Source organism: Hordeum vulgare, chromosome 2H, assembly GCF_904849725.1.
Source record: "Hordeum vulgare subsp. vulgare chromosome 2H, MorexV3_pseudomolecules_assembly, whole genome shotgun sequence".
NCBI lineage: Eukaryota > Viridiplantae > Streptophyta > Magnoliopsida > Poales > Poaceae > Hordeum > Hordeum vulgare.
In genome coordinates this window covers 17,334,540-17,352,244 of record NC_058519.1, presented here as the reverse complement: position 1 = coordinate 17,352,244, position 17,705 = coordinate 17,334,540, and the positions used below count along the sequence as shown (strand labels likewise).

The following is a 17,705-nucleotide window of genomic DNA, read 5'->3' as shown; positions in this document are numbered from 1 at the left end:
CTTGTTGGAAGTGATACATTTTGATGTATGCAGTCCAATGGGTGTTGAGGCACGCAGTGGATATCATTATGTTCTTACTTCAATGACGATTTGAGTAGATACTAGAGTATTTGCTTAATGAATCACAAGTCTGAAATATTGAAAAGTTCAATTCTGTTTCGGAGTGAAGTTCGTCGTAACAAGAGGTTAAACTGACTACGATATGATCATAGAAATGAATATCTGAGTTACGAGTTTTGGTACGCAGTTAAGACAATGTGGAAATTGTTTCGCAGTTCATGCCACCTGGAACATCATAGTGTGATGATGTGTCTGAACGTCATAGCCACGCACTATTTGGTATGGTACATACTATGATGTCTCTTATTAAAATACCACTATCGTTTATGGGTTAAGCATTAGAGGCAACCGCATTCACTTTAAATAGGGCACCACGTATTTCCGTTGAGATGACACAGTATAGACTGAGGTTTAGAGAAATCTAAACTGTCGTTTCTTGAAAATTTGGGGTTTCGACACTTATGTGAAAAAGTTTCAGTCTGATAAGCTCGAACCCAAAGCGGATAAATGCATCTTCATAGGATATCCAAAACAGTTGGGTACATCTCCTATCTCAGATCCGAAAGCAAAGTGTTTGTTTCTAGAAATGGATCCTTTCTCGAGGAAAGGTTTCTCTCGAAAGAATTGAGTGGGAGGGTGGTAGAACTTGATGAGGTTATTGAACCATCACTTCGACCAGTGTGTAGCAGGGCGCAGGAAGTTGTTCCTGTGGTGCCTACACCAATTGAAGTGAAAGCTGATGATGGTGATCATCGAGCATCGGATCAAGTTACTATAAACCTCGTAGGTTGACAAGGTCGCGTACTACTGCAGAGTGGTACGGTAACCCTGTCTTGGAGGTCATGTTGTTGAGCAACAGTGAACCTACGAGTTATGGAGAATGCAATGGTGGGCCCGGATTCCGACAAATGGCTGGAGGCCATGAAATCCGAGAGAGGATCCATGTATGCAAACAAAGTGTAGACTTTGGAAGAACTACTTGATGGTCATAGGACTATTGAGTAAAGATGGATCTTTAAAAGGAAGACAGACGACGATGGTGATAAGTCACTATTAAGAAAAGCTCGACTTGGCGCAAAGATGTTTCCGACAAGATCAAGCAGTTGACTATGATGAGACTTCCTCACTCGTAGCGACGCTAAAAGTCTGTTAGAATTATGTTAGTAGTTGCTGCATTATTTATGAAATATTGCACATAGGATGTCAAAACAATGTTTCCTCGATGGTTTCCTTGAGCAAACATTGTATGTGATACAAGCAGGAGGTTTTGTCGATCCTAAAGATACTAACAAGTATGCAAGCTCCAGCGATCCTTCAATGGACTGGTGCAAGCATCTCGGAATTGGAATATACACTTTGATGAGATGATCAAAGATTTTTGGTTTGTACAAGGTTTATGAGAAACTTGTATTTCCAAAGAAGTGAGTGGGAGTACTATAGAATTTCTGATAAGTATATGTGGTTGACATATTATGGATCAGAAGTAATGTAGAATTTCTGTGAAGCATAAAAGGTTGTTTGAAAGGAGTTTTTCAAAGGAGTACCTGGATTGCGCTACTTGAACGTTGAGCATCAAAGATCTATGAAGATAGATCGAAAGCGCTTAATGGAAGTTTCAACAAGATGCATGCCTTGACAAGTTTTTGAAGGAGTTCAAAATAGATCAGCAAAGAAGGAGTTCTTGGTTGTGTTGTAAGGTGTGGATTTGAGTAAGACTCAAAACCCGACCACGGCAGAATAAAGAGAATAGACGAAGGTCGTCTTCTATGCCTAAGCCGTAGACTCTAAAGTATGCCATGCTGAGTACCGCACCTGATGTGTGCCTTGCAGCAAGTCTGTTAAGAGGTACAAAGAGTGATCCAGGATTGAATCACTGATCAGCGGTCAAAGTTATCCTTAGTAACTAAATAGACTAAGGAATTTTTCTCGATTATGGAGGTGGTTAAAGAGTTCGTCGTAAAGGGTTACGTCGATGTAAGCTTTGACACTAATCCGAATAACTATGAGTAGTGAAACGGATTCGTATAGTAGAGTAGATATTTGGAGTATTTCCGAATAGCACATAGTAGCAGCATCTATAAGATGACATAAAGATTTGTAAAGAACACACGGATCTGAAAATTTCAGAACCGTTGACTAAAACCTCTCTCATGAGCAAGACGTGATCAGACCCCATAACTATAAGGGTGTTGGATTCGTTGGAATCACATGGTGATGTGAACTAGATTATTGACTCTAGTGCAAGTGGGAGACTGTTGGAAATATGCCCTAGAGGCAATAATAAATTAGTTATTATTATATTTCTTTGTTCATGATAATTGTTTATTATCCATGCTATAATTGTATTGATTGGAAACACAATACTTGTGTGGGTACATAGACAAAACACTGTCCCTAGTAAGCCCCTAGTTGACTAGCTCATTGATCAAAGATGGCCAAGGTTTCCTGGCCATAGGCAAGTGTTGTTACTTGATAACGGGATCACATCATTAGGAGAATCATGTGATGGACTAGACCCAAACTAATAGACGTAGCATGTTGATCGTGTCATTTTGTTGCTACTGTTTTCTGCGTGTCAAGTATTTGTTCCTATGACCATGAGATCATATAACTCACTGACGCCGGAGGAATGCTTTGTGTGTATCAAACGTCGCAACGTAACTGGGTGACTATAAAGATGCTCTACAGGTATCTCCGAAGGTGTTAGTTGAGTTAGTATGGATCGAGACTGGGATTTGTCACTCCGTGTGACGGAGAGGTATCTCGGGGCCCACTCGGTAATACAACATCACACACAAGCCTTGCAAGCAATGTGACTTAGTGTAAGTTGCGGGATCTTGTATTACGGAATGAGTAAAGAGACTTGCCGGTAAATGAGATTGAAATAGGTATGCGGATACTGACGATCGAATCTCGGGCAAGTAACATACCGAAGGACAAAGGGAATGACATACAGGATTATATGAATCCTTGACACTGAGGTTCAACCGATAAGATCTTCGGAGAATATGTAGGATCCAATATGGGCATCCAGGTCCCGCTATTGGATATTAACCGAGGAGTCACTCGGGTCATGTCTACATAGTTCTCGAACCCGCAGGGTCTGCACACTTAAGGTTCGACGTTGTTTTATGCGTATTTGAGTTATATGGTTGGTTACCGAATGTTGTTCGGAGTCCCGGATGAGATCCAGGACGTCACAAGGAGCTCCGGAATGGTCCGGAGGTAAAGATTGATATATAGGAAGTCCTGTTTTGGTCACCGGAAAAGTTTCGGGCTCATTGGTAGTGTACCGGGAGTGCCGGGAGGGGTGCCGGGGACCATCGGGAGGGGTGTCACGCCCCAAGGGGTCTCATGGGCTATGGGAAGAGATAAACCAGCCCCTAGTGGGCTGGGATAAGTTCCCACTAAGGCCCATAAGGTTTGAGAAGGAAAAAACACAAGGTGGAAAGAGTTTCCAAGTGGGAAGGTGGAATCCTACTCCAAGTAGGATTGGAGTAGGACTCCTCCACCTCCAATTTCAGCCAAACCTTGAGGGTTTGAGGCTGCCTCTTCGCTCCCCCTCCCTCCTATATATACTGAGGTATTAGGGCTGATTTGAGACAACTTTTGCCACGGCAGCCCGACCACATACCTCCACGGTATTACCTCTAGATCGCGTTTCTGCGGAGCTCGGGCGGAGCCCTGCTGAGACGAGATCATCACCAACCTCCGGAGCGCCGTCACGCTGCCGGAGAACTCTTCTACCTCTCCGTCTCTCTTGCTGGATCAAGAAGGCCGAGATCATCGTCGAGCTGTACGTGTGCTGAACGCGGAGGTGCCGTCCGTTCGGTACTAGATCGTGGGACTGATCGCGGGATAGTTCGCGGGGCGGATCGAGGGACGTGAGGACGTTCCACTACATCAACCGCGTTCACTAACGCTTCTGTTGTACGGTCTACAAGGGTACGTAGATCATTCATCCCCTCTCGTAGATGGACATCACAATGATAGGTCTTCGTGCGCGTAGGAAAATTTTTGTTTCCCATGCGACGTTCCCCAACACTCAGTCGTTGTCGGCGAGCGCTGCGGCTTCTCCACCGGCAGCCGTTGTGCCTGACGGCGGTGACCGAAGGTAACCACGCGAGATGCTGCAGCCAGGACGACGGTTGAAACTTTTTTTATATGCGGTTGAAGCTTTTTCTGTCAACGTTTGCAACTTTTCCCTCGTTGAAGTATATGGTTGAAGCTTTTTTTCTTAACGGTTGAAGCTTTTCTATACACGGTTGAAACTTTTTGATGAGTGATCACGCGAGATAATGCAGCCGGAGCGGCATTTGAAACTTTTTTCATATACGGTTGAAGCTTTTTCTGTCAACGTTTGCAACTTTCCCTCGTTGAAGTTTTTTTATTGAAGCTTTTTTTTGTTAACGGTTGAACCTTTTTCTATACACGACTGAAACTTTTTTTCCAGCGTTTGTAACACGGGGGGTGAGATGCGACCGACGAGGTGAAGACCGACGGGTATGAGCAGCGGCGAGTGCGCCGGCGAGCGGCGGGGGCAGCGAACGGTCAGGGCGAGCTGAGTCCCGGAGCGCGGGGCGAGCTGAGTCCCGGAGCGCGGGGCAGCCGGGGCGGCGAGCGGTCTTGATGAGCTGAGTCGCGGAGCTACATCCATGGTGCTTCGACGGGCAGCGACCGACGGTGAGGGCGACCAGCGGTGAGGAGGTTGGGGACGAGGCGGACCTCTCCCTTTTCCCGTGCGCGTGCTGGAGGTTGGGGACGACGGGATTCGACGGTTCGGAAGGGACAGATCTGACGGCTGCAAGTCGACCGGCCCAACAGTTGGGCCGGCGCAGAGTGCTGGCCTCTTTAAACAGCACATCACTTTTATGGTATTTTCTGACTAATAAAAAAAAGTGATAGTTTCTTGTGATCAACCTTTGTAATATGATATTTTTTTGCTATATACTCGAAGTTGATCACACACCACATGTTTCTGACTGTCAACCTTGTAAAAGGTTGATCAAATATATATATTCATACAACAACACTTACAATTACAATGATAAGATCTTCCTCGCAGGTTCAGTGACACCTCCAAGCTCAATCGCCATGAAAAAATTGATGGCGAACCGTGTGTTCTCGGCCTTGTCCCTAGGGAACAGGGCGTCACGGACCACTGGGTTATCGTCGTCGTTCATCCTTCGGCCGAGCACCCGGACCCCGAGTTGCTCCACCATCTCCTGGAACATTACCTTCATAAAGATACGCGACGACGACGTGGGGTCCTCCTCCGTGATCCTGACCCCGCCCAGCACGCCGCGCCACGGGACGGCGTCCGCCGCCAGCAGGTGCGCGAAGAGCCCCGCGGCGGCCCGCAGCTCGTCGGTGCCCATGCGGTGCGCCGCCGCGTAGCACCGCGCGAAGCACGCATCGAAGCCCGCCCGGTACGCCCGGCCGACGCCGCACAGCCGCTGCCCGAGCTGGCCGTAGAACCTTGCGTTGGACGCCCTCTCCTGCTTGCAGCACTCCACGAGCATGCCGCAGAGCTCCACCTCCTGGCCCGGCCGCACCACGGACAGGAGCTTGTGCCCGGCCTCCTCGGCGCCGGCGCTCGACATGATCGTCTGGTATATCATCCGCCGGAGGTTCATCAGGTTGGCGTCCGTCTCGTCCTTGATCACCTCCATGTCTTCCCCGTCATCGTCGGACTCGTCATCCTTGTCTTCGTCGTCTTCGCCGTCGCCGTCGGGGTCCACGCCAAGCATGCTTCGTCTGAGGTGCTCGTAGGATGCCTCGTCGTGCAGGAAGGTGGTGCTAGGCTTGAACACGTCGAGATGGGTCTCGGGGTCGAGCTGATCGCCATGGCTGTCATCGAGGGGGATCTCGACCTGATGCGTAACTGGTCCTCCTGCTCGACGAGGTCAAGCTCCGGGCGGACGGGAGGGTGCTCCCGGAACTGAGTTCTCCGGACAGCAAAGAGGCCCTCGATCAAGAACCCGGTGCGCCGGTCCACGTCGGCGTCGGCGACGAGGATGCTCCGGAGAGCGTCGAACACGGCATGGAGCTGCCTGGGGCACGACATGCTAAGTGCAGCGCCGCATTCCGTGACGACCCCGACAGCCACCTCCACGCCGTCGTCCGTCGGCTCAGCGAGGAGCATCTCGAAAAGCTCCAGCGCCAGCAGCTCGTGCGCCACGCCCTGGTTCACGAGGTGGGAGACGAAGCTCGCCGCGGCGGCCAGCTGGGGCTTGTCGCCGGCGACGTGGGCGCGCCGGAGACGGATCACAAGCCGGACGAGGAGCAGCCGGCCGACGGCGAGGATCTTGGAGTTGACGACGGCCGCTATGGCGGCGAACACGTCGGTGAAGGCCGGGCAGGCGGCCTGGGACCTGAGCAGCGCGCTGCAGAGCAGGCCGCGCCGCGGACGAGGTTCTCGGCGAGGAGCTCCGGCAGGACGTGGCGGATGTTGGCGGCGGTGGCCCTGTTGACGAGGCCGGTTATCCTGCGCCTCAGCGCGTCCCAGGTCCGCCGCTGGTAGGCCGGGCTCGACCTGTCTCCGCCAGGCCGCTGGTAGGCCGGGCTCGACCTGTCTCCGCCGTCACCGGCGCTGCTGCCGCCGCCCAGGGAGGCGGGACGTACACGCCCACGCCGGAGACGAGCTGCCGCCGCGCCATCTCGATCGTGATCTACAGCTCGACCGTGTTTCCCGATGAGGCGGCTCGACCGTGTATGTAAAGACAGAAGAGCCGGGCTCTGAACTCTGTTCCGAGTCGGTTTTTTCCCGCCGAGTCGGTTCAGACTTCAGACTCAAAAAACGCAAGCATCCGACTTTGATCCGGATTTGCTCACAAACGGGGGCTGGTGGAGGCGACTGAAACTAATAGTCTGCCCCCGTTGCAATTTATTTATGCCAAAATGCCCAACCTGCACCTTACATTACTGAATGGTTACAGCGGAAGATCCATCTATGCCCAAACATCGGTCACATGATATCTTTGCTCATGACGTCATAACCAGAGGTACAAAAACATAAGCATAGTTCATATAACCAAGGTCCATATCAATTCTGAAAGCGCGGCGCCGTTTTACGGGTATTTGAGTTTTCCACTTAATCACGACGCTGTACCAGTCACCTCCCCGATTCTCTTGAGGTCAAATATTTCAATCCAGTAGCCATCGGGGTCCTTGATGAATGCGATGCCTTTCATTTTCCCTGCGGCGAAGATACCGTTCATTACATCGCTGCCGTAAGCATTAGTGAACAGATATTAAAGTAGTACAAAGGAAAATTAACATTTCTGGTCAAAACAATACTCAGCTAGTGCAGTCATCAGCAGCAGGTTTTATGCATCAGCTAGCTCTAATTTTACATCCATAAATTGAGGCGAAAAGTTTGAACAATTCAAGAGTAAAACTGAACCAGTCGACGAATTTCAGTGCACATCTTTCAACTTGTCGAGTGCATCTAGTGACTAGCAACACCTATTCACTCAACTCCTAATAATGATTAGCATGATACAAATGGTGAAAACAGGATTAGTAGATAACAGATCTACAAAAGATCTGCCCATCTATTTTTGTACTAAAGCATAGTGCCACATTTTAATACTAGCTGTGCAGTGCGACAAACAAAGCCCAAAAAGTCCACATCAGTAATGATGCAAACACTGGTGTTAATTAAAGCCACAGAAGGTAGAGTTGGCTGTCTTCCAAAATAGCAAGGTGAAGGAAAGCTCAACAGCTCCACAGAATTCTCTCAAAAAAAAACAGCTCCACAGAAGGTTGAAACGAAACAAGGGTTTGGAGATAACTCTAGATTGGAGCAACGTGCAAAGGGAGGGCATCAACATAAAAATGTCATATCACCACCCCAACCAAATATTTCACCATTTATTTTGTGAAAAAAAATTGAAATCACATATATAGACCATTCACTTGGAGACAGTTAACTTAAGTAACAGGCTAGCCCATATAATTATATTAGAGGATTCATATAGTATTATTTTCAATCAACTAAGGTTATAGCTCAAGTGTAACATCAAACGATGTATATCTTAAAATCAAATAGAATGTATGAGCTACAGAGAAAAATAAATAACAGACAATTAAGATGTTGTCCATGCATATGTGTTGGCCACTGTGCTAGTCTGATTCAAAGCGTCTTACATGGTTGAGACTAGAATACTCTCATTTACTTTACATGAAGATTGTATGTAATATCGATTTTATATTTAACATGTAGTGTTTGCTTGTGCCAATTGGTTGAGCATAGAAGTTACATGACTATCCTTATATGGTTGTGCTTTTGCGTGACAAAATTGGGTCACCAATAATATGACTGTCCCACACATATGGCTCTAATAGGTATCATAGAAGTATAAATACTACATGCTCTTCTCCCCATTTAACCCATCCACCACTTGTCACAATGCCATTTTTGTTGAGATTTAATTATGAAGTGGATAAACATATTCCTTCACATATTAAATTTGAGTATTAAGATATTGGAGCATACCAAAATATTGTTTCTCTTGATAGGCTGGTCATAGATGAACATGAGCTATCAGAGTAAATAAACCCAAGCATGACTAGTTTAGAAGCCCTGAAGTCAGCCTACGGTAGATTCTTCGTCATAATCACAGATGTTCAACGCTTCACTCCACTTAACAAATGACTTGAAACACAGTAGGAGGGGCCAACACCCATTTACATGACACAAGACAAGACACATTGCCTGGGTCTCTAGGGTGAAATGTCCCAAGATGCTACACTAGAGGCTGTCCAAGATTTTCGGATAGTTGAGTGATTCAAGCAAGCCTTGAGCTTGGCGGATCTTGCAAGATTTAGAAGATTGTTGTGGGTGTTAAGAGTGTTGTGGATGCCCTCAAGATTGTAAACTACATGAAACACATGTCTTGATTTTTTTTTTAATTTAGATTGTTATTGTTATGACCGGCTTGGCCTATAGCCGGCAGAGGCCCACCGGGCGTTAATATTAGGGGCTTGGCCCGCAAGTTATCTTAGGCAAATTATTTTAGGAAAGTTATCTTAGGCTCGAGTTATAAATACTAGTTGTAAGACATCAATTGAGATCAAGCAATAAAGATATTATCTTCTGTTGCCCGGCTCCCCAAGGAGCCGGAACCCTAGCCTCCGCCGCGCCCAGCCCTAGCCGCGACGGCGCCCTCTCGCCGGCGCGCCCGCTCCAGCCCTCGCTCCCCTCCTCCTTGCCCATACAACCTACGCCAGAGGCCCGGTAGGAACCCTAGTCCTACCAATTTGGTATCCAGAGATTCCAGGGTGATCATGTCGCTCCCTCCACCACCGCCGCTAACCACCACCACCGCCCCGCCGCCGCAAACCACCACCGCCGCCGCCCCGCCGCCGCTGCCTATCACGTCCGGGACCGCTCCCTCGCCAGTGCCGATCATCACCACGACGGAGCCGCTCCCCATCCTCTCGCCCGAGGCGATGTCGGGCACCCTGCGGGAGCTTGTCCAAGCGGTCCGAGGCATCAGCCTCTACCTTGCTAGGACCCAACCCCCGCCGCCGAGCGTCGCCCCCACTGCCTACGGACCGCCGTCGCTGCCGTGGGCCACCCCGGCCTTCCAGCCGCCCTACGGAGGGGCGCCGCCGCCGCCACAGCTGCTGCAGCACTACCCTGCCGCGGGCACCCCATGGCCGGTGTGGCCAGCCACCACCGCGCCGCTGGGGGGCCTCCCCACCAGTTTCTCCCGGCCACCACGGCGCCGGCTACGGCTCAGCACCACCAGCCGCCGCCGCCATCGACAGCAGCACCACCAGCGACCCGACCCACCGGTCGGCCCCTGCACCAGGTGCAGTTTCCGCCATCGCCATCGCCGATTCCCGCGTGGGCAGCCGGATCATCTTCGAGCCCGGTCTATACCACGGCACCGGAACACCCGGCGCCCTCTCTGCCGTTCGAGCGGTCCTCCAGCTCGACGCCCTACGCTCCGGAGTTTCCCGACCCGGCGTACGCGATGCCACCGACAGCCGCAGCTACCGGACACGGCGGTCGGACATCCCCTCGATTCGCTAAGCTGAACTTCACCACTTACGAGGGCACGGAAGACCCCCTCAACTGGCTCAACCAGTGCGAGCAGTTCTTTCGGGGGCAGCGGACGCTCTCGTCGGATCGCACCTGGCTCGCGTCCTATCATCTCCGTGGCGCTGCACAGATTTGGTACTACGCCCTCGAGCAGGACGAGGGCGGCATGCCACCGTGGGATCGATTTCGCGAGCTCTGCCTTCTCCGGTTTGGCCCCCCCATCCGTGGCAGCCGACTGGCAGCCCTCGGCCGCCTACCGTTTACATCCACGGTCCAGGACTACGCCGACCGATTCCAAGCCCTGGCGTGCCACGCGCCAGGCATATCCGCGACTCAGCGCGCTGAGCTCTTTGTGGGTGGTCTACCGGACCATATTCGCGTGGATGTCGAGCTCCGGGAACCCCTCGACCTTCAGTCCGCCATGTACTACGCCCGGGCCTTCGAGCAGCGGGCCCTGGCACTGCAGCAACCGCCCGGACGGGGCGGCCGCCAGCTCAGTCGACCCGCGCCGACCCTACCAGCATCGGGCCGGCCTCCGCCAGCCGCGGCGGCCGCACCCCCGGCCGCCACACGGACCTTCCGCCGGTTGTCCCCGGCCGAGCAGCAGGAGCGTCGACGTCAGGGTCTCTGCTTTAATTGCGATGAGCCCTACACGCCGACACATGTCTGCCCCCGCCTCTTCTACTTGGAGACGGTCGACTACACCGAGGCGGTCGAGACGACCGACGCACCACCGCCATCGGCGGCCACTGGGGACACGGCCGCAGATTCTACGGCAACGGCATGCGTCGTCTCTCTCCACGCCCTAGCCGGCATCCGGCATGAGCGGACCATGTTGCTGCCCGTGACGCTACATGGCGAGCAGCTGGTGGCCCTGCTGGATACGGGCTCCACTCATAACTTCCTGCCCGAGGCAACCATGCGTCGTCTAGCTATTCCGACAACGGGCGGGGAGCGCCTTCGGATCACGGTGGCCAACGGTGACCGCCTCCGGTGTCATGGACTCGCCCGCGACGTTCCCATCACCATCGGGGGCGAACACTTTTCCATTACCTGTGCCGGCATCGACCTCGGCTGCTTCGACTTCATCCTCGGTGTGGACTTTCTCCGGACCCTCAGGCCCATCGTGTGGGACTTCGACGCGCTCACGATGACATTCTGGCGACTGGGACGCGAAATCCGGTGGGACGGCATTGGGGGCGCTACGCCAACCGTGCCACATCTTCAGCTGGCCGCCGCCTCCCCCAAGGCCGAGCACCCTCTGCTGGATCCCCTTCTGCAGCAGCATAGCGCCCTCTTCGACGAGCCACGGGGACTTCCACCTGCTCGGGTGTACGACCATCGCATTCACCTTGTGCCGGGCTCCACTCCCGTGGCGGTGCGGCCTTACCGCTACCCTCAGCTACATAAGGATGAGTTTGAGAGACAGTGTGCCCTTATGCTCGCAGCGGGCATCATCCGGATCTCGACGTCACCCTTCTCCGCGCCGGTGCTTCTCGTCCGCAAGTCAGACGGCACGTGGCGTTTCTGCATCGACTACCGCGGCCTGAACGCGCTCACGCTCAAGGACAAGTTCCCGACACCGGTGGTCGACGAGCTCTTGGATGAGCTTCATGGGGCGCGCTACTTCACCAAACTCGATCTCCGGTCGGGCTATCACCAGGTGCGCATGCATCCGGACGACATCGCCAAGACGGCGTTTCGCACCCACCATGGCCACTTCGAGTTCTTGGTGATGCCTTTCGGCCTCGCCAATGCCCCGGCGACCTTCCAGGCCCTGATGAACGACGTTCTGCGACCCTACTTACGGCGGTTTGTGCTTGCTTTCTTTGATGATATTCTTATCTTCAGCGCTACCTGGGCCGAGCACCTCCAGCACGTCGCCATCGTCTTCAACGAGCTTCGGGCGCACGACCTCCACCTTAAGCGCTCGAAGTGCTCGTTCGGGACACCTACCGTTGCCTACCTCGGCCATGTCATCTCGGCCGACGGGGTAGCTATGGACGCCGACAAGGTGGCAGCTGCCTGGCCGACGCCTCACTCGCCGCGGGCTCTCCGCGGGTTCCTCGGCCTCGTCGGATACTACCGAAAATTTATCCAGGAGTTCGGGCTCATCGCGGCACCTCTCACGCGGCTGCTCCGCCGCGATGCTTTCGCCTCGGACGACAAGGCGACAGCAGCATTCGAGGCCCTCAAAGGGGCCCTCACGACGGGTCCCGTCCTCCAGATGCCCGACTTCGACTGCCCGTTCGTGGTGGACTGTGACGCTTCGGGCGCGGGCTTCGGCGCCGTGCTTCATCAGGGCGAGGGGCCCCTTGCTTTCTTCAGCCGGCCTTTTGCTCCGCGCCATCTTAAGCTGGCGGCGTACGAGCGGGAGCTCATTGGCCTGGTGCAGGTCGTGCGCCATTGGCGGCCGTACTTGCGGGGACGGGTCTTCCACATCCGCACGGACCATTACAGCCTGAAGTTCTTACTGGACCAACGGCTGTCGACTGTGCCACAGCACCAGTGGATCAGCAAGCTCTTCGGCTTCGACTTCTCCGTCGAGTATCGTCCGGGCCGCCTTAACACCGTGGCCGACGCGCTGTCCCGTCGCGACTCCGATCTCGCTCCTTCCACCGACGAGTCCGCTGGGGCGTCCCTGTGCGTCCGCTCCGGGCCGACGTTCGACCTCTTCGCCGACATTCGCCGCGCAACTGCAACAGCCGACGACGCCGTTCTTCTCCAGCAGCAACTCACGGCCGGAGACCTGGAGGAGCCCTGGCGCTTCGCTGACGGACTGCTTCTCCATGGGCACCGGATCTTTGTTCCGGCGCATGATGATCTCCGTCACCAGGTGTTACAGCTCGCCCATTCGGCGGGTCATGAGGGTGTGCAGAAAACCCTACATCGTCTTCGCGCTGACTTCTACATCCCCGGCGATCGCGCCCTGGTCCGCGACTGGGTTCGGTCTTGTCAGACATGCCAGCGCAACAAGACGAAGACCCTGAGACCGGCTAGGTTACTTCAGCCCTTGGAGGTGTCGTCTCAGGTCTGGGCGGATATTTCCATGGACTTCATCGAGGGCCTCCCCAAGGTGGACGGCAAGTCGGTCATCCTCACGGTGGTCGACCGCTTTTCTAAGTACGCCCACTTCATCGCGCTCGGTCATCCGTACACGGCGGCGTCCGTGGCCCAGGCTTTCTTCGACGGCATCGTTCGCTTACACGAGTTCCCAGCTTCGATCGTCAGTGATCGGGACCCGGTGTTCACGGGACATGTCTGACGCGACCTCTTCAGGATGGCGGGCGTCCAGCTCCGCCTGAGTACGGCATTTCATCCTCAGACGGACGGTCAGTCCGAGGTGGTTAACAAGGTCATTGCCATGTATTTGCGTTGTGTGACAGGTGATCGGCCTCGAGCTTGGGTGGACTGGCTCTCTTGGGCGGAGTACTGCTACAACACCTCCTATCACTCCGCCCTTCGTGCTACGCCGTTTGAGGTGGTATATGGTCGTCCACCCCCGCCTATACTTCCGATGGACCCGGAGACGGCTCGGACGAAGGTTGCGGGTGACCTTATCCGCACCCGTGACGAGATGCTTGCTGAGGTGCGCCAGCGTCTCCTTCAGGCCCAGCAGCTGGCCAAGCACTACTACGACGATCACCATCGCGAGGCGGAATTCGCCATGGGTGATTGGGTGTGGCTGCGTCTTCTCCACCGCTCTACGCAGTCACTCGACCCGCGCGCGAAGCGAAAGCTCGGCCCTCGCTACGTTGGGCCCTTCCCTATCGTGGAGCACATTGGGAAGGTGGCCTATCGTCTTCAGCTGCCAGACGGCGCTCGTATCCACGACGTCTTCCATGTGGGGCTGCTCAAGCCTTTCCGTGGCGAGCCACCGGCGGCCCCTCCGGCGCTTCCTCCAACCGCCGATGGTCGCATTCTTCCGGAACCAGCCAAGGTGTTGCAGGCACAGCTTCGACATGGAGTGTGGTTCGTCCTCGTTCAGTGGACGGGTCTTCCGGAGGAGGAGGCTACGTGGGAGCAGCGTGAGGAATTCCACCAACACTATCCAAACTTTCAGCTCGAGGACGAGCTGTTTGTGCAGGCGGGGAGAGATGTTATGACCGGCTTGGCCTATAGCCGGCAGAGGCCCACCGGGCGTTAATATTAGGGGCTTGGCCCGCAAGTTATCTTAGGCAAATTATTTTAGGAAAGTTATCTTAGGCTCGAGTTATAAATACTAGTTGTAAGAAATCAATTGAGATCAAGCAATAAAGATATTATCTTTTGTTGCCCGGCTCCCCAAGGAGCCGGAACCCTAGCCTCCGCCGCGCCCAGCCCTAGCCGCGACGGCGCCCTCTCGCCGGCGCGCCCGCTCCAGCCCTCGCTCCCCTCCTCCTTGCCCATACAACCTACGCCGGAGGCCCGGTAGGAACCCTAGTCCTACCAGTTATTCAGGTAATGCATTCACCCATGAAATATAATATATTACTATGTGAAGTGCATCTAGTGAGTAGTAGCACCTATTACTCCACTCCGCTCGACTCCTAACAAGAATTTAACACGAACATGATACGAATAATAGACGAAGTAGATGATGGATCTAAAACAGATCTGCGTATTTGTTTTGCACTAAAGACTGAGCATCACATTTCAATAATCAACATGCAGTACAATAACAAAGCAAAAAAATCATCTGCCCAATGTCCCGCATTATGCTAATAATGCAAACATTAATCTTTTGAGAAAAAGTGGAAAGATCACCTGCGTAATTTTAGCCACAGGCCAAGAGATTATCAGAAATTAGAAATGACAATTCAGATAATAAAAGAGAAATAGTGGGAACATGTAATGTTGAATTGGCTGTCCTCGAAAGTACGAAGGTGAAAAGCTCAATATATCCTCACAAAGTCAAAACCAATCAATAGTTTGGGGACAACTCTAGATGGAAGCATTGCCGGAACAACTCAAATAATGAAACATATCAATAGTTGAGGACAATTCTAGATAACAGCAATGAATAACTGTGTGCACCAACATAAAAGCACTATACCACCACCCAAAAAAATAGAGCAACTCGTTAATATGACAGTCCTATTCATATAAGTCTTTAAACTAAGTTTCTTGCTTTCTCCCTTAACATTGGTCATGAATTGTATTGGAAGTTCGGTATCAAGGTCATATGCAATGCCAATACAACACATAATATTGATGATGTAAAAGAAGTAAGCAACATAGTTTTACCATCATCTGGCTTCTTCACAAACTCGACCCCCAGACGTTCGAAGCGCTCACATGCCTTATAGACATCATCCACAGTTACCCCTATATGGCCTGAATAAACAAGAACAAGATATGAGAATTGCAGCATCTAAGATATTCATGGTGAGTTGCAGCTGTAACATTTTTAAACATAAATTTGTGTTGCACATACCGAATCCACGAGGGTCAGAGTTCCCATTATGGTACCCTTTGAATTCAGGATCATTTTCTGTGCCCCAGTTGCTACAGTGAAACCAGGAGTTTATTAATGTATTAGTGGGCGGTTGGTGCTACTTAGAAACAATCAAGGACATATTCACTGAGATAAGGAGAATATTAAAAAGTAACAGAACATACTGAGTGAGCTCGATTGTAGCCTTTTGCCCAAAAGTCCATCCAGTCCGCTGGACAGGATCAACAGGGGCTGCGGACAAATCCTATCGGCAATGGCAAGGTAAAGAACCAGAGGCGTTAGCTGATTCAAGTAAATTGTCACATTCAAGTTTCCCCTAATCAAGAAACTCTTACCTCGTAACCAAGAAAATACAAACTGAATTTCATCTCTGGAAAATCCAACCTTTTCAGCAACCTGGTTTTGTTGGTTTTGTTGGTTTTGTTAACAAAACATTAAAAAAAAACAGCAAACGGTTACTATCGAATGACAGTGCAATGTGGTTTTGATGCACACTCGTAGTGTAACTACATTTGATACAGTCTGCAATTCCCTATTCATTAGCATGTCTATGAACCTCTAGGTCACTAATCGTATTCTGCTGCTTGTACACTTGAGAATTCATAACTTCGGTGCCTTTTTGTACAAAATAGACATGCGGTAAATTATAACAATTTGAAGCACATCCAGCAAGAGGCCAAAACTAAGACCTTGAGCTTTCTGTGTGCAGTAGAACTGAATTATACAGCCTATATCTTTTCGCGCCAGATCCTTGTTGCTCCAGGTACCAATTACAGAATTACACATTTCAACGCAATTACTTCCACCAGTACTCCATGTTGGTTTGCCATACATACTATAGGAGAAAATTCAGAGCATGACTTGATATGCAATGATACTAGCTTTTCTTGAAAACCCAACAAAAAAAAATAGAACATTTACAGATTTCACTAAGGAAATCGATGGCCCATGGATGTCCTGTCCTTCTCACATGCACAAACACATCATCTGAAGGAAGACAAAAGAAAGAAAACTTACGACATGCCCATCACGCGCGAGTAGAAGTCAAGGCTCACTTTTGGGTCCTTCACGCGGAACATCTGCAAGTTGGAACCAATATTCATTATGGTAAGAGCAACCGACTGGAACAACCGGAAATGCCGCTAGTAACAAGCTGGTCCACCAACTGTTCGGCCAATAGCAGAACAAATGATGCTTCATGGCCTAGTAGTACAATGACACTAAAAATTTCCTCAGTATATAGCGAAGCATCCAAAGCATCCCTATTGAAAGTACAACCCCATGAATGTCCTTGATGAATCGCCTATGCTACACCCAAACACACAACTTCCAGCATTCCATAGAACAGCTACATACCCCGAGTGTTGAAATGAACATATGCGCAGGCAGCAGCAAGCATAGTGGGCCAAGCAAACAGAGTGGGATGCTAAGCTGACATTGCAGTTCGCAAAAACCAACAATCCGGTCACATTGAACTGACAGACCCCATCACTTCGTCCGACAACAGGTGTTGTTTCCTCTCAATTTCACAACCTGAAACTACAGGCGCCCAGGGACCACCAGCTGTTGGACGGACTGCCTCGGCCAAATCCGGCCACATGGTCTCTTCCGCTCCACAGATCAAACCCACGGAGGCGCAAATTCGTACCGGATAACGCGCACGCCCGCTCAATCGGCGGCTAAACGAAGTGGGAAACAGGGGGAGGGAGTGGCTTACGGTCTGCTGCATGAAGTAGCCCTTGGTGGCGGGGTCGACCTCGGCCTGCAGGCCCGGGTTGTTGGCCGGCGCCTCCTTGGCCCCCGACGACGTCGACATGGCGGCTGCGGCGAGCGCGGGCGGGTAGGACCGTCCGAATCCCTGCAGAACCCCCGACCGATCAGAAACCGTGAGCGCAAGTGCGAGAAGCGCAACGACCTAGTATCAGTTCGCCCGGAGACCTTGGGCTGTGCGAGGCGGAGGCCGCGCGGCGCGGAGGCGGAGGCGGAGGAGAGGCGGCGTAGGGCGTGGGAGGAGAGGAGGAGGGAGGAGCGGAGGAGTGAGGCGGCGGGCATGGCGAAGGGGCGCGGCGGGATTATAAACGATTATTTAGGGGATAGAGAGAAATGGAGAAAAAGGCTGGGGTGGTGAGCTGGCGTGCGGTGCGTGCCGGTTCT

General features: G+C 52.1%; 1 protein-coding gene across 1 annotated transcript; it reads right to left on the bottom strand.

Annotated features, from left to right (window-relative positions):
* Positions 1-6,961: 6,961 nt before the first annotated feature.
* Positions 6,962-17,625, bottom strand: LOC123424498 (lactoylglutathione lyase). The gene is made up of 8 exons (XM_045108117.1): positions 17,490-17,625; positions 17,269-17,409; positions 16,569-16,630; positions 15,887-15,947; positions 15,716-15,795; positions 15,531-15,601; positions 15,341-15,430; positions 6,962-7,258 (listed from the first exon to the last, which is right to left on the bottom strand). The coding sequence occupies exons 1-8, from the start codon at positions 17,601-17,603 to the stop codon at positions 7,158-7,160; spliced, it is 720 nt and encodes a 239-aa protein (XP_044964052.1). The 5' UTR covers positions 17,604-17,625; the 3' UTR covers positions 6,962-7,157.
* Between the last annotated feature and the right edge of the window lie 80 nt (positions 17,626-17,705).